Here is a 24,865-nt window from a genome sequence, read left to right as displayed (position 1 = left end):
AATAGCACTTTTCGTTTTGAAATCCCACAACAATGTTGTGGAGTGTCATTTCTTTTACCCAAACTGCTATGAACTCCGCAACACAAACAAAAGACAATTTCTTGTGAAATTAACTTACTTGAGTCACCAAATTGTATGATCAAAAGTACTCAATTTTTAGGAAACAAAATCCAGAGTTTTGACTATGTTCGTATCTGTCTTTAGTTTTGTGGATATGCTCTAAGTAAAAATAAAAATAAAAAGTATGTCTTAGCTTCATCAACTGTCAAACCACAGTTATAAGCAGCACCCATAAACATACAGTATGGTTTATGTGAAGGTGTGTGTTGCTTTCCTCAGACTTGAAATATCATTTGAGCCCCGAGCTAGTAACAGGCAGGATGGTTGCATGCAAAATGAACGTTCTAATTGCAGGACGCTAATCATGATGCTTTTGACTGTACTTCTTCCAGGGAGAGAAAGGAGACATTGGAAATGTTGGAAAAATCGGACCACAAGTGAGTTGCTTCCTCATTATGGATACGCAGGACATACACTTATTAACTCTCTTCCTTTGTATATTTTCATTAATGTGCAAAGTATGGCCTTCAATTTTTTTACGTGAAAACACCACTGTCCTTAGTGACTGATTATTCATCACATTCATTATCACATTCAAAGAAATATAAATCCATGTTTTATTTTCATGAATTTGGCAGAACTCAATCCAAAAATATTTGTTAACATTGTTACAAATCAAAGCAGCCATCGCAAGTACTGCCACTTGATGTGTTTACTCTTCCAGAAAGTATTATTGTAATGCATAAAACCCTATCTGACTTTGAGAGTGTATTCCCTTTATGTTAATCTTTGTGTTTTGTACATTGTAGGCAACCAAGCCAAGAGTTGACTTTAGTCACTTGGGTACACACATGAAAAAGATTAAGTGGTTGCAGAAAGGAGAACACTTTCAAGCCCTCAACACATGGGGACTCAGATATTGCATCACTTCACAAATTAAGTGAATGCATAAGACCTGAGAAAGACTCTTTTTAACTGAGGCATACCCTTTTGGCCAAGTGTTCAATAAAATGCTTCAAGGGAAATGTAACTGGAGGTTGTTATTTTTATATATTTTTTTTGTGTTAGCAAATGCATTCCATTGTAAAACTCCCCTCAGGGACCTCAAAATAACTTACAACTCCTTGAAAGAAACACGTGCAGTGAAATCTCATTCATGTCAATGTTTCGGCTTTAATGTTCCTCTCTGAAACTCACTTTGCACCTATCTAATGTGAGTGAGAAACCCGCTGCAAAGGTCAACGGTTGTAAACTGCAGAAACTACACACATAAATAAATAAATAAATAAATAAATAAATAAATAAATAAGACAGCCTTCGGTCAAGCTCACATTTTATAGATTGTGCCATACGAAACGCATTAAAAGCGTCATTTGATAAATGATACAGATTCTACTTCATGTCCCAATTAAGGGATTTGTGGTCAGTTTTAACTACAATGTGACCCCCGACAATTGAGAAATCGGCCAGAACATTTCACCTCTAAAAATGTGACCTGCAAGTGGTTAAACTCCATCAAAATCAAAAATCTTTAGAGTTGAGTTTATTTTTGGAGTTTTTACCTGCCTCAAGATCTCTTTTTAAAACAGTATTTATTTGCCATGTAGTATAAGAGTTACTGTGTGGCCCATTTTGAATGTTGTCATACCACTGCGAAATGCATTGGGACACTGCTATGTTTATTTTATTATGTCATTGAGTCCCATGGGACCCATTAATCAGAGGACTTTTATCTGAGTTCTTCTACTGAACCCTTTGGATCTTGTAGTTTATTCGGTCTGTGAATGCTTTGGGTGTTCAAAAAGAACCCGCAATACATTTGTATCGCTAAAAGACCATGTCAGTGCCTTGCCCCTGTACAGCAATACCAGATGAGATGTGGAACATGGATTAAGGGATGGAAAACCCAATTTCTTCTGACCATGATAATTATCTTTAAATCTCAAGTATCTGGTTTTTATTCCAATTTCCTTGCTGGACGAGGATGGGGGTGATTATCTTCACTCGATTACAGTAAATTTGCAAACCGTGGTTGGCTAGGAAAATGTCAAAACATGGGACATTATAAATTAATTAGGGTTTGCGGTTGGAAAAAATGAATGGTGGAATCTGTCTTAATGGCAAAATACTTTGAAAATGCCATAGATCATTTAAAGAGGATACAAACAACATTTCTGTTGATGTCAATATAACATTGCTTGCTCTGTGAGATGACATAGTGCAAACATGTCATCCAGTGGTTCTTAATCTTTTAAAGGGTCTCGAACCCAACCACTTACTCTGTGCATTCACCAAACATTTTATAAGTGGAAAAAAATAAATACAGTAAAGTCTCGTTATATCGATATTCTCGGGAGTTACAAAAAATGTCGATATAACCGTACTGTCGATTTTATCCGTCCTGCGCCGAACTGCATTAACAAAAGCCGCCAAAAGAGGGCATCCAAGCGCCAAGTCACGTGACCAAGTCGACCAATGGCGAGGCCGATGGCGCGACCGATGGCGCGACCGATGGCGTGACCGATGGCGTGACCGATGGCGCGTATCGATATAAACATAGCAAAATGGCCGGCGGGAGATGAAAAAGAGCACCGTAGTAACCGCATTAGCGTTAAAAACCACGGATCATACTAAACGGAACTAATTATACATAAAAAGACTAGAAATGTGCTCGGGAAATTAAAATAGTGTCGTAATAAACAGTATTATCAATATAAACGATATCAATATATTGAGACTTTACTGTATATATATATATATATATATATATAGCTATATTTCACACAAATTCAAGATATAATAAAATACATTTATTGAAAACAAAAAAAAGGAATACAATTTCAAGAGGCAAGTATGTATTTTTTATTGTATGGCGTACTATCATGACAGTCTCATGTTGATTGCAAAGTGAACTACATTTCCCACAACAGTAATTGGACAAGTAACAATGTCATCTGCAGCCATTGATGGCCAAGCGGGCGTGTCATAACTACTCAACATGTTGAGTCGCTTGTGTCTTAACCTCCAAGGCTTCAATCAAACCCAGGTTAAGAACCACCGATCTCCACAATTAGGAGATGATTCACCTCATGCTTTATCAGCTATTTTCTGTATTCTGTACTTTTATTCTTTTTGTCCTGATTTTGGCAAGAAACAAGTTCCAATGTCAGGAAAATCAGTTGTCGTTTTACTTAATACAAATTTGTTTTTATACAGTTGTATTCTTATGTAAAGTGATTTGATAATTGAATCAACATTTGTTGAGTCAACTCTTGAAATTTATTTGAGCTGAAGACTTCACACTTTATGGGTCAAATCACAGCCCTTTCCTTGCCAGGAGCCCCACCTGATTGCTTACCAAAGCATCACATTGCAATCTATGACCTCTCGCATTCCAACTGTCATAAGAGGTTGGAAAATAACTCTTCAGTGAGGGAAGATCAGACTCCCACATTGGCATAGCCTACTTTCTCTCAGTACCTACCATATTTTCTCTCCCTAGGGTCTTGTAGGCCTCGGAGGGATTGCTGGCATGGTTGGGGATCCTGGTGAAAAGGTAAGGTGTGTTCTTAGCTATCATTATGCTGTCAATCAGCATCAATGAGTTCCTTTTCAGAGTCAGACACTTGTAATTAGGCTTGTATTAAGCAGCAATAAATTCAGGCCCCAGGGCCCATGAAGACACCACTGAAATAAACAGTCAACATGCTTATGTCCTCATCCCCCCAAAAATATTGTATGTGTGACACAAATACTGGCCTCCTCCCAACGGCGTTTAGTTTTAAGGTTATGGTTAGGACAAGGGCATTGCCAGGCTCAAAGCTCAATGAGGGCACACACCACCAACTCCATTTGTCTGCATGCACCCATTCAGTACTGGTCCGTGGACCACTCAATACACAGCCACAGATATATTTAAAAGAAAGAAAATGATAATTCTGTACTGGAGCGTATGTGGCCCAATTGCATGTTATCAATTCACCAGGAAAGCAATAGATGGTTGTCAGTATACTAAATATCAGTGAGCCCTTCAAAAAGATTGGATGGATGGATGGATGGATGGATGGATGGATGGATGGATGGATGGATGGATGGATGGATGGATGGATGGATGGATGGATTGATTATTGGGATGGATGGATGGACAGACTGACGATAGATAGATAGATAGATAGATAGATAGATAGATAGATAGATAGATAGATAGATAGATGTGCGTGTGTGTGTGCTTTGTAGCACCTAGAACAGGGGTGGGCAAACTTTTTGACTCGCGGGCCGCATTGGGTTATAAAATTTGACAGAGGGGCCGGGCCAGGAGCATTTGGAGGGAGTGTTTGGGCCGGAAATACTAAACCTAAAGCATTAAAGGACAACCGACGCCTCTCGACAAGTTATGTCCATAATTTATAAAATCACTTAAAATGACTTTTACTGAGCGTTTTTTACAAAGATTCCACAGCATATAGCTATAGTTTACGTTCTAAGACTTGCGGTGAATATTCAGGAAGTCTTGTTTTCGAGTTGATGACGATCCCCATGTGACGTCACGTTTGGACCGCCCCTGACCGAGAAAGCGACACACAATGCATTTTGGGTACTTTGTTTGGTCTGAAAACTTCGTGTTGATGGCGAAATTAGAAGGAAAACAAATAAATAACGCCATGGTGAATTGTTGTGTGTTGCACCAAGACAACTATTTGATATTCGCTGACACAAATTCCCAGCTGACAAATCAGCCCATTTCCAACGGAGCTTGGGCGCAATCTTCTGCATTTTCTGGGTGCTACATTGCTGTCATTGGCGGCTCGAATTGATATGGGAGGAATCCTTGAATCAATTGCAAACATTTATGCTTTCCTCTTCAGAACTATTTGAATCATATTCATAACTGGATGAGTAACAAGAAAACATCTTCTCCGAATCTGAAGCCATTGTTTTGATTCTCGAGCAAGGCAAGACATCATGGCGTGACGTCACGAACAAAGGGGTGGGACCTTCTGAAACTGGCCATTTCCGGATTCATTTTGAAATCATTTTTATTGGTGTTTTTCATTTAACTAAAAATATCAGACTGCCTGTTTTGGGTATTATAGCTGCTATAAAACGTTTTTATAATGTCAGTGGGAAACACAAAAAAATGGTGCCGGTTGTCCTTTAAATGTAGTGTGTACAAACCTCATAGCACAGTAAGAACCCAATTTATTAACTGTCTTTCAAATGTGAAAAATATCCCTGATCAGTTAATAAATTTGTCTCAAGGAATATGGCGTTTACATACTATTTCGCAGATACTTGGAGGAGGAAATGGAAATAGATTAAAATAACATGCACTGTGATTCATCAAGATTGCGTCTGTTTTTAATAGGTTTTCATTGAAGGGGCAACGTCAAAGAAATCAACATTTATTGAAAAATGGAATCACTTTCAACATTCAAAACATATTATTCCACAACGAAATATTCAAGCTCAATAATACCTACTTGTGTTAAATTCCGCCAAATCATAGATGGTTTGTCCTGACCGCGCGCTCAACAAACTCCTCACTGACGCCCTCGCCTTCACGCGCAAACAATACACGTGTACGGTCGCCGAGCACACAGACATCGGCAACCAGTGAAATTTGCATACTCGGCACGGCAGCCAATCAGAAGCATGCTGCTTTCTTCCGGACTTTCGCAAGCGTTATAAAGTCGTGCAATTGCATATCATTTTCCAAAATAGATGCACAGAACCTCAGCCCAGAAGAAAGATTCAATAGAAGCTAACAACATATGTGACGCTACAAAACGTAAATTTACATTAAACCGTGACTGTAAAGTGTACGTGAGACTCATGAAAAGGGCTTAGTGGCTCGTCTGAAGCAATGCAAACATTGCATTGTGCACCACAATGACAATCGACTACTGCAGCAAAATCTAGCCATGCACATTTACCGTAAATTAAGCAAGGTAGCATTTGTAGTAGGTACATTCTTGATTTAAAAAAAAAACGTTATACTTTGTGACAATGTTTTTTAATGTGATTAGTTGTCTCATTGTGCTTCGGGTTGTGAAAGATGGGGCAGGCAACTTTTCAGTTATCTGCCCTGTTGTCCGCTAACTTTTTGTCATGAGTTTCAGACGCTTTTTTTAATATAATTTGGGCAGGTTCGGCGGGCCGGATTAAAAAGCCTAACGGGCCGTATGTGGCCCGCGGGCCGTAGTTTGCCCATGCCTGACCTAGAAGAAAACGGAGGATGTTGCTTCAATATTTCAAATGAAGAGAACAACTGTGTTTACCAATTACTCTGTCAAACACAGATCTGTATTGAATAATGAACATCCCTTTTCAATAACTACTCGAATGCTTCATGTTAACATTTTATTTGATGCAACATTTATTTTTCTCAAAATATGCTCTGCAGCTTTAAAGAAGAAAAGGTTGAAGCCCATTTCCCAGCTATCTAATTAGATGAAGAAATAAAAATTATAGTCCACGATTTATTGTTCTTTTTTCCCACCCCACGTATGCCCTCCCTCCGTTGCAAAGTCTCTCCCCTCTCGTTTTGGCATCAGAAGTGCCTTGTGTGTCAGAACATGTTCTTAAGCTGCTCGGCTGTCAGTTGATTCTTCCTCAGCATGAAACCTCACCCTCGTACGGTCTGTCAGCATCAATCACACCTTGACAGTGTGAAAATTCCTTTTGTGCTATGCAACAAGCATGTATTTTATTTCAGCAACATCTCCTGGTGATTTTAAAGTCTTCCAATTATTCTCTGACACAAAGTTCCCAAGTAATCTCATTACATTTTTTTAATTCAATGGGTAGTTTGCGCTTTGCCTTTAAGTAGAGGACTGTTCATCTTTCCTGCATATTTATGCTACGTGTGGTGTTGAACCGCAGTTACCATGGTGTCAGCAACTGCTTCAAAGTACAGTACATACTTGCTCGAAACCAACCAGCTGTCATCCTGACCCTCTGAACTCCAGTTTCATGTCTCTTTGTTGAGAAAGGATGTAAATCTGTCTTTTTTAACTTCGGCCATCGTTTCATGATCATTGGGCTGAGAGTTTTTGAAGTATTTTATCCGCCCCCCAGGGTGACCGTGGTCCAACAGGTCCAACGGGTCCAGCAGGAGAGAAGGGACCAAGAGTAAGTATGAATTTTTAATTTTTCCTTAACTTCTGTTTGTTTGAGAGTTTATAAAAAAACAGATCCTTAGTTTAAACAGAAGCAAATTGTGGAGAGCCTATTTCTGAGCCTCCTGGAAAAATAACTAAATCTTTTATTCTTTGTACGTCAGTAAGGACATGATTAAACTGTGTTAAAAGAACAGCTCTCAACTCAAACCAAATGTATTTATAGAGCAATGAGTCAAATCCCAAATAATACATGTCTTTTCTCAGCCGTGTTTTAAAGTTGGGCAGTGAGGGAGCTTGCCAAATGTTCCATTTTCAATTCCAGCTTCCCTGTGTGGAGTTCATAGGATCTCCACGGGCCTGCATGGGTTTTCTCCTGGTACTTCGGTTTCCTCCCACATTCCCAAAAAAGCATGGCAGCCTGATTGAAAATTGTCCCTCGGTTTGAGTGTGAGTGTGGATGATTGTTCGCCTCTGAGTGCCATGCAATTGGCTAGCAACCGTTTCATCACCAGATCCCCTACTACCCTTTTTTGGCTAAAGCGGGTTTGAAAATGAATAGATGAATTAATGCATGTTTTCTGATAATGCACAATGGTCATAGCGAATGTGTAAATATCTAAAGCCAAAATGTATTCACCCCGCAATCTTTCTCAAGAACCCAACATAATAACTATATGGAGAAATCATTCACCAGTCATGCAGATATGATCCAGCATACAGTAACTCATGCATAATTCTGTGGAAAGTAGTTTTCTTGCATTACTCATACATCAGGATACATAAGTGACTTCATCTTAGCAGCTTTGGGCACCAGTCCTGACCTAGTTGGATCGAAGGCTGGCTGAATGATCGCTGACTGCTTGTGAGAATGACTAATCTGGTGACTGAGTGCCTTGCCAAATGACTGAAACATTACTCATGTATGGGTTTCACTCTGTGTGTGAGCATTGTGCCTTATGTAAGGATACCTTGTCATGTTTTTGTGAGATGCAGTGTGGAAGGCACATAAATGTGAATGTTTTGAACTATGCGACGATCATAAACACCGGATTTCAGCGGTGAACTATGTTGTCATGACATTCAGTTTTTATTTATAGGTCATTTGCAAGTGTTTGTTTATTGGACAACTTTTTTTTGACAACTTCGCCTTTTGTATTTTAACTCATCATATTTGGGCGATTATAATAATGGTTTTCATTCATCTCTTGCCGTCATTCACACGATGAGCTGTGGAGGCCCACTCATCAGCCAGTCAGAATTTTGACTTGAGTTGCTTTCAAGGACAACCGACACCTCCGTACAAGTTGCGTCCATAATTTATAAAATCACTTCAAATGACTTCTAGTGAGTGCATTTTACAAAGATTCCACCACATATAGCTATATTTTACGTTTTAAGACTCATTGAATATTCAGAAAGTCTTGTTTTTGAGTTGGTGACGATCCTGACATGACGTCAAATTTGAAACGCCCCTGACCGTCAAAGCAATGCATTTTGAGTACTTTGTTTGGTCTGAAAACATCGTGTTGATCGTGAAATTAGAAGGAAAACTGCATAAATAACGCGATGGTGAATCGTTGTGTGTCACACCAAGACTACCAATTGTGGTAACACCATGAAGAAGGTGTTAAATTGACACAAATTCCCAGCGGACAAATGAGCCCATTTCCAATGCGGCTTGTGCGCCATCTTGTGCATTTTCTGGGACGCTACATTGGAGTCCGGACGGCTCGAATTGATATGGAAGGACTTCTTGTAAATGTAAATTTCTCCACTGTGAGACTAATAAAGGCAAATCAAATCCAATCCAATCCAATCCAATTCTTTAATCAATTGCAAACATTTATGCTTTCCTCTACAGAATTTGAATCATATTCATAACTGGATGAGTAACAAGAAAGCATCTTCTCCGAATCTGAACTCTCTGATGCCATTGTTTTGATTCTGGAGCAAGGCAGTTTGTAACCCAAAGTGATGTCACGAACAAAGGGGCGGGACTTTCTGAATCTGTTTCGAGCTCATTTGTGGCAGTTTTGGGACACTAAGTCATTTTTATTGGTGTTTTGCATTTGACTAAAAATATCAGCCTGCTTGTTTTGGGTATTTTAGATGCTATACAACATTTTTCTGATGTCAGTTAGGAAACAAAAAAATGTCCTTTAAGCATACATTTTATAACGCAATAATTTGGTAAGAAATAAAGTAAAATGAAATGGCCCTAACAAGGAACAAATAATGGATGTTTTGCATTTAGATTTGACTTGACTGACTTTAAACACCCATTTGTCTTTTGCAATTAAGTGTGCATGTTAGTAGTGACTTTGAAAAGAGTTCACCTTCGATACAGACTACCTGCACCTTCGATACAGACTACCTGCACCATCCTGGTGTCAACATCGTAATTGCTCGGGCTTTGACAAAAATCACTTGGGAATGTTTTTCCTGATCAAATTGAGGCAGTGATGCAATAGCGCGCTGAAGTATCCGCAGTCAAAAAAAATGTCCAAAAAATCTTCACAAAAAAAAAAACAATCCATCTAAACTACAATTTAATTTTTAGGACTTTATTTGTTGACTGTTTTTATGTACAACCATTTTTTATTTACTTTCAATCCTCTTCTATTGCTTTGTGAATAGCTGTCACCTGATGTCTTTTTAATGTGTCCAGCTTGTGGTTGGTGGATGGCTATCTCAAAAGGCAGCAATTTCTGGATTACATATGTGGTATAACACATGTAATTGGAAATTAATTTGTATAGCCACCACCACGAATGATTGAATTTTAACTGGCAGCTTGAATACAAAAATATGCAGCAATATTGTTTATACCATTTAACAGGGAAAATCAGACATCAAGCAGGGAAAAAACATGATCCGATATGTATCTTTTTCAGTACTTGTGTCAGGTCTGTGCAGTGCTGTTGATATCATGCCGACGTAGAGGCTGAAACGCTACAACTGGAATTGAAATATGGAGCTGCAGGAGAGGAATATCAACCATTCAATCAGCACAGCTGGAGCTTTATGCTCTGCTGAGCCATATCAATGGTCTGGAAGGGGGCGGTAAAAAAATTACCTGAAGGCAGCCGCCACTCAATTTTGAACGTAGGAAAAAACCCTGCTATAAACTGCGAAAAATATGGATGAAAGCTAGATCCTTGTCATCACTTCAAATGAACTACAGTCACAAATTAGCTCATAAATTGAGTTGAATTCCATTGTATGTATCACATGTACATAGTACTTTTTCAATCCTCATGTTCGGCTGGGCTTCTTTGCTGTAGGGATATCCAGGGTTGCCTGGGAGTCCTGGGGACATCGGCATGCAAGGTACACCTGTAAGTGCAATATCCTAATTTCCGCTTATTTCGCTTCTTCTTAGCATTCATACTTCCAGTATGCGTGTCAATCAATGCATTCATTCCTCTGTTTCATTCAGTTTGTTTTCGCCATTTTGAGTAAATTATTGCAGTCAACTCAAGTGCTGCAGTCATCGGGTCTCTGAAAATAGAAAATAAAACTGTTCCCTGGTTCCAAGTGTGCCTTAACACAATGCCAAAAAGCCAAAACGTTGGCACTTAGAGAGTCTATTGTTAAGCATATTGTTGATCCCAACACATTTCAATACTTCTGGAAAAGTGTCTTTTGAGAAGCCAAATTGATCATTGTGAAAAACTGAACATAGCATTTCAGCTAAATACAATATATTTAGGAGTAGTGAAAGGTAAATGAGTTATGCAATCTTGTCACAATGGAATGTCACTGTGAGTTTTTCTATTTAATTTGGTCTTTGAACTGGCCATTATAAAGTCTTGAAATTAACATGAATGAAATTCCATGCAGAAACAGTTGCAGACCTCAATGAAATGAAGCAACACCGTTTAGTACCATGGGTGTCTCAACAAAGTTGAAAGTAACCGGTACTAAAATTGAGGACAATCTGCTCAGATTTTCCACACATGACTTTTGCGAACTACAAATATTTACATTGTATAATTAATCTTCTGTCAGGGGTGTTCATACGGGCACTTTTACTCCAGTGTGGCACCCGGGCTGCCCCGGTCGAGCATTCAGACAAAGTTAGCTAAAACGGCTTAAACCGGAGCAAATTTAACCCTGCTTAGGAGGTGGTTTAACTTTTTTGTCTGGGGTAAATGCTAATTTGTGGAGCAGCACTGATATAAAATGGAATATTTGAACTCTCTCTGATTCTTTTACGGTGTCTGATACACCGCAATTTTGATTGTTTGGGGAAGTATAAACCATGGTTTTTGGATATGTCACAAACAAGACAGGAATAATGAAGTATGCATTATGGACGCACATATTTTATTTCTGTATGATTCCTATATTACACACCTTCAGAAACTGCTAAGTAAATGCAAGTGGGGCTGCACCGGGGGTGACACGCTTCTCTTTAGTAAGCAGCTTTATGTGTGAACGCCCCACAAAATGTACACTGGTGTAAGATATATTGCAACAAAATGCATCAGTGCAGCACAGATGCAAATGTGTGCAGTGGAAACACCATTTTGTTTACATACTTATTCTACATACTTCCTCATAGGGTCTTCAGGGGCAGACAGGGAACCCTGGAACTGCCGGTACAAAAGGACGCAGGGTAAGAAGTAAAGTCTTTGGAACACATCGACCCCATTGAAAATGTGTGGTTCATTATGTATGAATTGCCTGTTTGTTCATTGTGTGTGTGTGTGTGTGGGGGGGGGGGGGGGGTGTAATCGAATTAAACCCACAATACTTCTATTTACATTTAAAGCCATCCATTCCCTTGCCCCCCTTTCTGTCTGACCTTCTTCGAATTTCCGTTCCCTCCCGGTCCCTCACATCCTGATCCTCCCTCCACTTCTGTGTTCCCTCTGCCTGACTCACCACGATAGGGTGCAGAGCTTTCAGCCGCTCTGCTCCCAAACTCTGGAACTCACTTCCACCCAATATCTGAAATATTGACTCTCTTGCCACCTTCAAATCCCACCTCAAAAGCCATCTGTTTAAAATTGCATTCACAGTTTAGTTTAATCATATCTTTTATTATTTATCATCATATTTATGGTTTTATTGTTCTGGCGTGTATTGTTCTTGTAATTGTAGTGTCCTCGGGTGCATTGAAATGCGTGTGCAAATTAAATGTATTATTATTATTATGACGACGATGATGATGAGGGTGATTATGATAATACTAATATATTTCATTTTTAAGCAGCTTTCAAAACTCTCAAGGTCACTTTACAGTCACAGAATAAGTTTTTTTTTTTGGGTGAGCAGTGGCAGCCACACGTGGCAGCGTTCACTCTACCCGGAATAACTCAAATAGATAGGAAGCTAGCCAGCTAGCTAGTAGCTAGCTAACAGCTATCCAGCTAGATAGCTAATAGATAGCCAGCTAGATAGCTGATAGATAGCCAGCTAGATAGCTGATAGATAGCAAATAGATGGATAGCTAGGTAGCCAGCCAAACAGCTAGATAGCTAGCTAGATAGCCAGTTAACAATAATAATACATTTTATTTATAAGCGCCTTTCAAAACTATCAAGGGCACTTTACAGTCAAAAGATATTTTTTCTGTGGGTGAGCAGCGGCAGCCGCACGCTCCAGCATTGTTAATCTATTGTCAGTTATTTGCTAAAATAACCCACATGAGGTTTTTGGTCTCAGGTCAAAGTCGTGTATGCTGTAACTGGATTTTTTTGAAGATATTTTGTGGCATGTTTGGGCCAATATATGGTGTTTAAATGAAGGGAAGCGCTCAATTTATTGGTGCCAGTGCCATATCTAAATGAAAATAGCGTTTTGCCACTATCTTGTGGCATCTCTCGGCAATTACAAATGTAAATTTCTCGATAGTTGAGTGGATGTGCATGCGTGCGTGTGCGTGCGTGCGTGTGTGTGCGTGTGTGTGGACACACGCGCGCGCACACACACACACACACACACACACACACACACACACACACACACACACACACACACACACACACACACACACACACACACACACACACACACACACACACACACACACACGCACACACACACACAACAGAGCAATGGTCAAACACAAACCACGTTCCATAAGTGGCATTCAGCCGCATAGCTCAATGTATGGTGGGCTTCGGTCCCAATAAACAATTTGTTGGCTTTTGAATTGTCATGCTAACTTTTGTTCCACTATCACTTTATTTGTGTTTACTTTTCCTCACAACTGTCGTGGGGGATACTGGAGCCTATGCCCACCATCTCCAGGACAACCTGAACCGTTAATCGCAGGGCATATATTTAACAAAAATATGACTTTTTACAAATTGAAAACAAAAAAATGCATCAAAGCGAAGAAGACAATGGCTGGTAACACTGAGAAAGGAGCACAGCAACACAGAACCCAGTTTAGAAACTCATAGTTTCTAAAGCAGCACAAATGAGCCAGGGACTCAGGCAGGATGGTGAACCAAAGTGACATTGGGATGTCATTAGGGCTTGAGAAATGTCGTCGGATGATGACAAAGGGTGCCAAGGTAGTCCACACTGAAGGGGTATCACTCCCTGAAAGAACAATAGTAGACATTGAAATCAGCTACATGTACCTCGATATACCACAAGCCAATGACAACCTCGAACTGGCAACAAGGACAGCGGCTACAGCCAAATACTTCCAGCGTGTGAGGAAAGTCCCAAGAAGCCATTTCAATGGCAAGAACAAGACCTGGGCAATAAACAGCTCCACCCAGCCAGTAATCAGGAAAAAGAAGGTGGCCAACGGAAGAGATTCTGAACGGATGTTAAGACCCGAAAATTCCTCACCTTGGATGGAGGGTTCCATCACAAATCCAGCACCCTGAGACTCTACGCAAGCTGCAAGGACGGAGGACAGGTACAAGTGAGTGTGACAGCCACCGTCCAGGATCAAACATCCAAGCTGCATTATTACATCAAGAAAAAAGCCCCATTGGATGACCAACTCAGAAAATGTCTCAGACAATGGGTAACAGAGGATAAGGAGCTCTAAGAGGGACCATCATGGGAGGAAAAGCCCTTACACGGGACCTCAAGATATCCTATCAGTGTCTAGAGAGGGCTGGCCTAAAGGACAGCACTGAGGCACTCATTCTGGCTGCTCAAGAGCAGGCACTGAGCATCAGAGCCATCAAGGCTCAGATACACCACACGAGAAAAACCCAATGTGTAGGTTGTGCAATGAGTCACCGGAGACAATCCAACACATAACTATAACTGTGGAAGAAGCTGGCAGAGAAAGCTTACACCATAACAAGATGTCCACCGAAACAGTTGCGTGGATTATGGACTGGAAACGTCAAGGTCAAAAGGCGGTGGAAAATGACCAAGTAAAGTTCTTTTGGAACGTCCAGATAGATACTGACAAGAGTGTAATGGCGATCCAACCAGATATGATGATCATAGTTAAAAGACAGAGGAAAGCTGTTGTAGTGGATGTAGTGATCCCAACATCAGAAAGAAGGAACATGAGAAACTTGAGAAATACTCAGAGAGGAGCAGGAGAGAGCCTGCAAGGTAAAAGTAACAGTCATGCCTGTGGTGGTCGGAGCACTCGGTGCAGTGACCCCCAAACTAGATGAGTGGTTGCAAGCAATCCTCGGAACAACGTATCTCAGTCTGTGTAAGCTCTCAGTCGTACAGGAGTGGTCCATCGATGAAGAGGTTTCTTAAGCCGCCATCTGTACTTCTTTGAAGGTGTCGGACATTTCGCTTCTTTTCCAACAAACTTCGTTTAGTTTGCGGACAGTTTATTGGATGAGAAGCGAACCGTCCGACACCGTCACAGAAGTACAGATGAGGAACAGTAGGGATACTGTGCAGAGCCCTCAAGCTTTCTGGCCTCTGGTAGAGGACCCGAGCTAAATTGGGCAAAATGGACACCACCCATGGGGTGAGAAGGATTTTCTTTTTTTAAGATCTCTACCTGTTTCTCTGGTTGTGTGATGATCAAACAATTCTAGTCATGTTTGTCGGGCATCCAAGCAATTGCATTGTCATTCAGACTTCTAATGTTTTAATTTAGGAATTCAGTAGTAGAATTGAACGTGACCGTTTGATACAAAATGTACATTCTTTGTGACATTCTCTTAGGGGCCTCGAGGTCCTGATGGCCCACTGGGAGAATCAGGCCATGAGGGCACCAAGGTAAACACACACTTGAGACAAATCTATCCTGAAAGCTTTGCTGTCTCTACACAAATTAGTAAAGAAGAAAAAAGTTGTAAATTGAATTTCTTTTTTGTCACTGTTATCAGATATATTTGTTTGTTTTGTTTTGTTTGTTTTCTTGGCATCTTCTCCTTTTCAGGGAGAAGTCGGTGATCCTGGTGTAAAAGGAGAACCGGGATTAATTGTAAGTAAATAACTTAACCTGTGTGTAATAATGCATAGAAATATTATGAACATCTTTATAATTCTTTAAAAAATCAGTGACCCAACATGTTGAAATTAAACAGAAAAAAACAAGGCAATTGTGTGCTCATGGCTCCTGTAGTGTGTTGTATACAACACGACACATGCCACACACACACACACAGACACGCACACATGCACAGACACGCACACACAGAGCCAGACTGCTGCGCATTTTGTACCATGACCGATCGGTGAAAGGCAACATGGCACTTTAAAGGACAACCGACACCTTGCCGACAAGTTGCCGACAACAACCGACCAGTTGCGTCCATAATTTGTAAAATCACTTCAATTGACTTCTACTGAGCAGATTTTACAAAGATTCCACCACATATAGCTAGCTATATTTTATGTTTTAAGACTCGCACTGGATATTCAGGAAGTCTTGTTTTCGAGTTGACGACGATGCCCTAAGTGACGTCATGGAGGGAACGCCCCTGACCGAGAAAGCGACACGCAATGCATTTTGGGTACCTTTTCCGTCCGAAAACACCGGGTTGATTGCGAAATTAGAAGGAAAACTACATAAATAACGCAATGGTGAATCGTTGTGTGTCGCAGCCAATTGAGGTAACACGGATAAATAAGGTGTAATTTTACACAAATTCCCAGCGGACAAATCAACCCATTTCCAATGAAGCTTGCGCGCCATCTTGTGCATTTTCTGGGCGCGACATTGGAGTCCAGACTGCTCGAATTGATACGGAAGGACTTCTTTAATCAATTGCAAACATTTATGCTTTCCTCTTCAGAACGACTTGAATCATATTCATTACTGGATGAGTAACAAGAAAGTATTTTCACCGAATCTGAACTCTCTGAAGCCATTGTTTTGATTCTGGAGCAAGGCAGTATGTGAAGGAGTATCCTGCGTGACGTCACGAACAAGGGGGCGGGACTTTATGAATCTCCCCAAGCTCATTTTGTGGCAGTTTTGGGACACTTCAAGTCATTTTATTGGTGTTTTGCATTTGACTAAAAATATCAGCCCGCGTGTTTTGGGTATTTTAGATGCTATAAAAAGTTTTTCTGATGTCAGTTCGGAAACAACATGGTGTTGGTTGTCCTTTAAGGCAGTGGTCCCCAACCTTTTTTGCGCCACGTACCAGTTTAATGTCAGACAACATTTTCACAGACCGACGGATAAATACAACATAATAAGATGTTTCTTACTCATTTTGCTACCTTGCGGTGGGCTAATTTTAGTGACCTAGACAAGCATTTTGACATGCCTCAAGAGTAAGTTGTAGACGGATGTAATCTGGTAATTTTTCATTTTTCATTTTATGTAAATTATTTATTCTTTCTGCGCGGCCCTGTACCAAATGACCCACGGACCGGTACCGGTCCGCGGCCCGGTGTTTTGGGACCTCTGCTTTCAGGCAGTCAGACTGCTGGAAAATACAATTGAACCATGACTTAGACTATCCATGTTTACAAGCAATTTCAGTTATGCATCACATTTTTGTACTTTTTGTATTTACTTTTTTTCATCTGAAACTACTTCAAATCTGTGCTCAAGTCGGGTCCTCAAGAGCCTTTATCCAGCTGGTTTTGCATGTTCTCCTCTACCAAAGCACCTGATTGGAAAATCATGAAAATACAGTAAAGTCTCGTTATATCGATATTCAAGGGAGTCCGAAAAAATATCGATATAACCGGGACTATCGATATATCCGACCGTGTTTGCATGTAATTTTCTCCGTGCGTGCATAGAAATAGTATCGATATAACCGGGACTATCGATATATCCGATATCGATATAACGAGACTTTACTGTATTGCAAAAACTGTCACTTAAAATGACGAGGAGGCCTTTAGCAGTGTCTGAAACTCATGACAAAAAGTTAGCGGACACAAGTGCAGACAACTCTGAAAAGTTGCCTGCCCCATTTTTCACAACTTGAAACACAATAAGACGACTAATGCCAAAAAAACCAAATGTTGCAAAGTATAAAGGATTTCTTTTAAATTAAGTAAGATCTTACCACAAATGCTCCCTTGCTTAATTTAAGGTAAAAATGCTTTGCTGAAGATTTTGCTCCAGTTGTCGTCATGGTGCACAATGCAGTGTTTGCGTTGCGTTGTCTGCTAAAAGCCACGTGGACTCCTCTTTCTAAGTGCCTTTCAAAACTCTCAAGTACACTTTACAGTCACGGTATAGTCTGAAGCACAAAACAGGCTTCTGATTGGCTGCCGTACCGAGTATGCAAATTGCCAAATGAACGTTCGTTTAGCTATTTGCATACTCGGCACAGAAGCCTGTTTCGTGCCATTATACCTTGACTGTAAAGTGTACTTGGAAGTTTTGAAAGGCGCTTAGAAAGAGGAGTCCACATGGCTTGTGGCGATTTGCTTGTAGGTTTTGCTATATTGACGAAAACAAACATTTGATTTGAAAAAAGTCTTTTTTTTCTTGAAGAAGTTGTCGGCCACCAGGGCCGAGACGTTTTGAAAGTTGTACGCCTCTGGGCAGACGTTATTTCAAGCACTGCCTTTAGTTTGACATTTGTGATCGAAAGCCAAGAATAAAAGCGTCCGTGAATTTTTTGAACTGCTTCATCTTCACTCGGGTCGTGGTGGGTGCTGGAGCCTATCACGGCTGTGACACCTTGAACCAACAATTAACAGTGTCATAAAAAAAAAAAAAAAAAAAAAAAAAAAAAACGAAAGAAAGAAAAAGAAAAAAAAGACTTGCTCTGCACTGTTGGTTTTTAAGCATGTGTCCTTTGAAGGTGAATATGTACTTGTACCAGTGTTTGAAATAGCGTCTGCCCGGTGGCCCGGGGAGTACAACTTTTACATCGGGCATACAACTTTCAAAATATCTCAGCCCGGGTGGCCGACAACTTCTTCAAGAAAAAAGCATTTTTTTAAAAAATCAAACGTTTGTTTTATTCAATAAAGCAAAAGCTAGAAGCAAACCGCTACAAGCTAAGTGGAGTCCTCTTTCAGAACTGTCAAGTACACTTTTCAGTCATGGTATAGTCCGAAGCACGCACGAATACTCGGCAACAGCAGCCAACAGAAGCCTGTTTCGTGCGTAGGACTACACCATAACTGAAAAGTGTACTTGTGAGTTTTGAAATAGCCAAACGAATGTTTGTTTGGCAATTTGCATAATCGGCACGGCAGCCAATCCGAAGCCTGTTTCGTGCTTCAGACTATGCTGTGACTGTAAAGTGTACTTGAGGGTTTTGAAAGGCACTTAGAAAGAGGAGTCCATGTGGCTTTGCAACGCAAACTTTGCATTGTGCACCATGACAAAAAAACGACACTGCAGCAAAATTTTCAGCAAGGGATATTTACCATAAATTAAGCAAGGCAGCATTTGTGGTAGGTACTTCCTTAATTAAAAAAATCCTTTATACTTCGCAACAATGTTTTTTTGTGTGTTTTTTTTTTTTTTTTGCGATTAGTCGTCTTATTGTCTTTCAAGTTGTGAAAAATGAGGCCAGCAACTTTCTGGCCTGTCAGGCAACTTTTCAGAGTTATCTGCCCGGGTGTCCGCTAACTTTTTGTCATGAGTTTCAGACACTGCTTGTACATGTTATTATTTTGTTCTAAACATTTACCCACCTCAGTATTATGGGCCTTAGGAAAATCCAAGCAAGACTTCAATCGTTTGTGCTTCATCTCCTTTTAACTTGACTCTCTTATTCACAACAGGATACCGTATAGTGCAGCTAAGAACTATAGCTCCTCTAAACAGCCTGTAGTCATTCGAGGTCTGTTTACTATCATCAGTAGCACCATTTTTATGAGTGGCTGGAACTCGGTCCGGGAAGTCAGAAAATAACAATTAAATTCACAACAAACTATAAATAGAAGTTGCTCATATGTTGCCTCCACTCAATGATTACTAACAACGAGGACTTGTTCTTTGGAACACTGTGGACAAATGGCTGATTTATATGTATTTAGTCATGCATGTGTGGAGCTTGTTCAGAGAATAAATGTCAAACCTTCTCCTCATGCTTGTTTCTTACTTTTAGGGCAAAGTTGGTGTTCCAGGAGAGAGAGGCACGCCTGGGAAGCCTGTGAGAAACTTTATTCAGTACTTGCAGAATTGTGTGTGTGTGTGTGTGTGTGTGTGTGTGTGTGTGTGTGTGTGTGTGTGTGTGTGTGTGTGTGTGTGTGTGTGTGTGTGTGTGTGTGTGTGTGTGTGTGTGTGTGTGTGTGTGTGTGTGTGTGTGTGTGTGTGTGTGTGTGTGCGTGCGTGTGTGTGTGTGTGTGTGTGTGTGTGTGTGTGTGCGTGTGTGCGGGTGCGCGTGTGCTATATACTATATACTAATGAAAACATTGCGTATCAACAACCCAGAATTTTTGTGACATATTCTTATAAAACGGTCATCAACTGGAATTATATGGAATAGGCATTTTTTTTAATTTACAACAGATTATTTTCTAACAAACATGAACATGTAAAATAGGTAAATGACCTGTCTCTGGATAGGTCGTGTCATCTAGTGATTGTAGAAAATATTTACTAGAGGCCTGACATTTTCCTGTTGATTTCTACATGAATATAATTTGTGTCAGAATTAGAATCAGAAAGGCTTTAATAGTCCCACAATGGGGAAATTTGCAATCCACCGTAGCAATTTGAAAGGGTTTGGGGAGATGAAAAGATAAAAACATGGTATTCTAAGCCTAATAGAAATATCAGAGGAATGAAATGTGAAATGGATAACTGTGAAAAATTGTTTCATCAAGAACTATACATAGTGCAAGCATAAAAAAGCATACTTGATATATGGACAATGTCAACAAAAGGTTACAATACAAGAGTCCAGTTTTTTTTCCTCCATTCGTGTGTGAATATTAAGAAGCCTGACAGCAGTCGGTAGGAGTGAGCAGCGGTACGTCTCCTTCTTGCAGTGCAGGTGTAGCAGTCTCTGGCTGAAGGAGCTACCCAGTGCTGTTAGGGTGAGCAGTGACAGGTGGGGGTCAGAGGGGCTGTCCATCATAGCTTTTAGTCTAGCTAGCGTCTGTCTGTTTCCCACCTCCTCCGGAGAGTCCAGCAAGCAGCCCAGGAAAGAACATGCCCTCTTGACCAGGCGCTCCAGTCTTTTTCTGTCCCGGGTGGTGATGCTGCCTGACCAGCAGACAATTCCATAGTGGATGTCGATGTAACCACTGGTTGAAGCTGGATTCAAATGAACGCTATAATGAATGTTGTGGCTTTGCTCCTTCAGTTATTCAAAGTCTCTTCCATCTTCACCATTTACTCAAGGCAGCTAACCACAGCACGTTTATCCTCTCAGTCAACTCAGTAAATGGAAACTACTGTCAACATTTTTCAGTTGCTATTGCAGGACAAATGCATTGAGTTTTTAAGTCTACTCTGTCAATATTAGACTGAATACTGTTTCAAATTTGTGCGCTGTCTGCGCCTGCCAAAACAATGTCTTGACTTCAAGAACCACATTTTCTTGCATTGCAAGACAGCCCCATGTGGTATGTGTGGTACCATCCCATGTCTGAGCTTCAAACAGAACTGGAATAGCAGAAACACTCATGGTGTTTGTTTTTATCTGCCGAATGATGAATGCCGTGCGGAGAAGAAGACGAGGTTGGTTCCTATGATCTGATTGCGCAAGTTCATGTCTGATATTGTATGTGTCTCTAGGGTATGGCAGGTATTACTGGAAGTACAGGGGAAAGAGGACCCCATGGTGAGGCTGTAAGTATGCCTTCTTTCCCATTGCCACCACTTGTGAAAGCCATCTGGAAACTATAATAATGCTGTGTGTTGATGTGCCCCCAAAAAAGTCATTGCTTGCGCATGTTGTTTCAAGTAGTTAATTAGCAGCCTTGCAACTGCCGCAGTGGAAAACAAAAGGCATTGTTTTAGATGTGCCTTTGTTTCACACTGGGCATTTCTCACACATCCAGACTGCAATACCTTAGGCCTCCCCTTTAGGAGCTGCGCTGGAGTATTTTAATATTCCTGGAAGTTAGCTGAGCCCTGAGGGAAATCAAGAATGTCAAACAATCAAACATATTTGTTAAGGTGTGGGGTTTCCATAGTACGAGAGGAGGTATTAGTTATGGGTCTCATCTTGCTTCTGTCGATGTTATCAAGTTCCTTTTTTTGCACTGCTTATGTTTGTTTGGGAGTTGCCTGTTAGATTTGTGTATTATGTCTGTTCCGCCGATATATTCCCATGATTTTGCAAGAAGTCAAGCAATGACTTTAGAACTTTGATTTTTTTTTTTTTCAAAATGTGGATTTTCTTGTAGGGACCTAGAGGACTTCAGGGAGAGGCAGGACCTGAAGGAGAGCAAGGCCCCGATGTAATTTATGGGAATATTCTGCTATCAATTCAATATTTGTTGACCTTCTTCTGAATATATATGACTCTCGCTTCCCTCAGGGTGGGCCTGGTGTCGAGGGGGAACCAGGTGCTGTCGGAGAACCGGGATTAAAGGTCTGTAAAACAATGTTATTGCAGGCACCTCTGAAGCATAAAACAATATTTGGGTATTCATTCTGTAGCAACGTCTAGCAATGTGGAAAGCACGTGAACCTGGAATTTAGACGTAGTCTAACAGAGTCGAACACATTGTTCAGTGCAGATCGGCCTACATGCAGGCTCTTGAATTTGTGTTGGGCCTTCATAGGGCAATGTTGGGCCTCCAGGAGATGATGGAGAGCAGGGACCCCAGGGAATTCGAGTGAGTAACTTGAGACTTATGACTGTGTTTGGAATACTAATTCCCGTCCTTTGCATAGATTCGAAGATGATGGTACAGTAAAGTCTCGTTATATCGATATTCTCGGGAGTCGGAAAAAATATCGATATAACCGGACTATCGATATATCCGATCCTGCGGCATGTAGATTTTCTCCTTGCGTTCATAGAAATAGTATCGTAATAAGCAGTACTATCGATATAACCGATATCGATATAACGAGACTTTACTGTATATTCATTCAGTTTTTTATTGTGCATAATACTTTGCAACGTTGCTTTGAAGTGCCTTTAAATTTTAGTTTGTGAATTATTTAAAATGTATTTATACTTAAGTGAAGCTACTTGTGCATGAAATACGCTTCCTTGCCTCACCTAACCATCTCAATCCTTTCATGACAAACTGTAAACCCTTGATAGGACGTCCTCTGTGTCACCACCTTCCCTGAAAAGGTTCTTCAACCATCTTCAGGAATCGGCTTTTTCTGACCACGTTCTTCACATAAATAATAATTTTTATTATTTGTTGCAAAATCAGACACCCAATGTACAGTGATACCTCGGTTTACGAACCCCATGGCCTACGGACTCTTTGGTTTACGGATGTTAAATTTATGAAACATTTTCCTTGGCTTACGAACTATTTTTCGGGATACACACGGAGATGCCACAATGTGTGATGTGTCATTCGCGAACGAGCCCGTTCTCCTGGCAAGAAAATGGCAGCCGGTTTGTTTTGGTCCTCTATTTCCCGCCCCCCAATGTATATTTTGTGTAGTTTTAAAACTTAGAAAATTAGAAAGTAGGAAATTATGTTTTATAAGGACCTGGGAACGGATCAAAACATGTGTGAGTGCTCGCCCGATATGTTTTGAGTCAAAACATATCAGGCGAGCACTCACTAACTGTGGGTACCCTCAGTGGTCATTCAACAAATGTCAGAAAGAAAGAATAGGGAATGAAACCAATAATTCTCAAGACACAAAAAGGAGAGGAGTAGCAGTACCTTACATTGCAGGAGTTTCTGAAAAATTACAAAGAGTCCTTTGGCAACACAAAATTCCTACTTATTTCAAACCGATAAACACGTTAAGGCAAAAATTATTGCATCCAAAAGATAGGCTACCAAATGAAAAACAAAGTAATGTAGTTTATTCCATACATTGTAAGAATGAAAATTGTAAAGGGCAGTACATTGGGGAGACTCAACAAATTCTCAAAAAAAGACTTTATCAACATCGCAGGGATAATACAAGTGGGCCTCAATCGGCAGTACATTTGCACCTAAAAGCTAGCAACCACTCATTTGACGACAATGAGGTTAAAATCTTAGCGAAAGAACATAGATGGTTTGAAAGGGGGGTAAAAGAAGCGATTCTTATAAAACAACAAAATGCTTCATTAAACCGGTCTGGTGGGGTGAGTTTCAATTTGGATCGTTCATACAATAGCCTGCTGAGGCAAAACAGGTTAGGCAACATTCATAATGCTGATGAGGTGATACCGGTGGGAGTGGGGGAAATGGGCCAGTCGTTAGTCAGGAATGTAGGAACAATCAGTGGGGCAACAGGGAGTGGTCCTCTGCGTCCTCTGAGTAGGGACCTATCATAGCTGTGTCCGACGCCGCCATGGCTGGACATTAGGGATATATAAATAGGGCCGATACGACCAGTCAGACTTCAGTTCGCTGACGAAGCCTCTTGGATAGGAGACGAAACGTCCGAAACCTTCAAATTTGTACAGATGACGGCTGAAGAAACCTTCTCATCGATGGACCACTCCTGTACGACTGAGAGCTTACACAGTCGTAGGAGTCCAGTAGTTCAGGTATTCGACAATTTTGTCGAATTGTATATTGTTTACCCGTTCAGGGTAGGGTACAGGATGTTGTAGCCTTTCTGGGTCAAAGTTGGGTGAAAAGATGCAAAATACCCTCAATGATATTGCAACACGGGATAAACATTTCTTCATATTAAGTTATTTTGTTTATTTCTTTCACATTTCCTTTCTTCTCTTCCAACCTACCAGCGTGTCTGTTTTTCTTCCTCTCATATTTCAATTTGTGCATTTGTGCACTATGTCGACTAAACAGTTATCACGACGCATGAATCACTGAAATCGTTTAAAACTTAATTGTTAGAACACAATTGTTTTGTAGTCCCATTCATTTGTATACAATTAGTAGCAAATGTACAGTATTATTTTTGAAACATGGTAGCTGTATGGTTGGTAAGTTTTTGTTGTTGTATCACCATGCATTTCAAAGTGAAATTTGCAGTGTTACAGAATTCCATTTCAATTGTCCAACATAAAATGTAAATTGTATTTTATAAATCATGTCTTTGTAGGGTGCCCCTGGGCCGCCCGGTGAAGCTGGTCCTCAAGGGAATGATGGACCCAAGGTAAATAAATAAAAAAAATATTAATGAAATAAATAAGAAGTGGCCTGGTAGTGGTTAGCGCACCGGCTTCCCAGTGCAGACGCCGGGAGTTCAAGACCCGGTCCGGCCTTCCTGTGTGGAGGAGTTTGCATGTTCTCCC

The 24,865-nt window shown here is 40.5% G+C and overlaps 1 protein-coding gene and 1 long non-coding RNA gene across 8 annotated transcripts in view; one reads left to right on the top strand and one right to left on the bottom strand.

The window, feature by feature from the left end:
- col24a1 (collagen type XXIV alpha 1) overlaps window positions 1-24,865 on the top strand; it is a 158,550-nt gene that overhangs the window by 82,434 nt on the left and 51,251 nt on the right. For all 7 annotated transcript variants that reach the window (XM_089000674.1, XM_089000678.1, XM_089000676.1 and 4 more), the window contains 13 exons: window positions 453-497; window positions 3,563-3,616; window positions 7,138-7,191; window positions 10,466-10,519; window positions 11,749-11,802; window positions 15,303-15,356; window positions 15,520-15,564; window positions 19,622-19,666; window positions 21,259-21,312; window positions 21,873-21,926; window positions 22,007-22,060; window positions 22,254-22,307; window positions 24,673-24,726. In XM_089000674.1, the coding sequence (XP_088856800.1) occupies window positions 453-497; window positions 3,563-3,616; window positions 7,138-7,191; window positions 10,466-10,519; window positions 11,749-11,802; window positions 15,303-15,356; window positions 15,520-15,564; window positions 19,622-19,666; window positions 21,259-21,312; window positions 21,873-21,926; window positions 22,007-22,060; window positions 22,254-22,307; window positions 24,673-24,726 (675 nt within the window). The remainder of the gene's footprint in view (window positions 1-452; window positions 498-3,562; window positions 3,617-7,137; window positions 7,192-10,465; window positions 10,520-11,748; window positions 11,803-15,302; window positions 15,357-15,519; window positions 15,565-19,621; window positions 19,667-21,258; window positions 21,313-21,872; window positions 21,927-22,006; window positions 22,061-22,253; window positions 22,308-24,672; window positions 24,727-24,865) is intronic.
- On the bottom strand, window positions 19,709-21,179 carry LOC148895397 (uncharacterized). The gene is made up of 2 exons (XR_016115644.1): window positions 20,633-21,179; window positions 19,709-20,547 (listed from the first exon to the last, which is right to left on the bottom strand). It is a non-coding gene; the product is annotated as an uncharacterized LOC148895397 (long non-coding RNA).

This window comes from Hippocampus bargibanti, linkage group LG07 (assembly GCF_051943395.1).
Source record: "Hippocampus bargibanti isolate YZ-2025 linkage group LG07, ASM5194339v1, whole genome shotgun sequence".
NCBI lineage: Eukaryota > Metazoa > Chordata > Actinopteri > Syngnathiformes > Syngnathidae > Hippocampus > Hippocampus bargibanti.
This window is presented reverse-complemented; position numbering and strand designations above follow the sequence as displayed.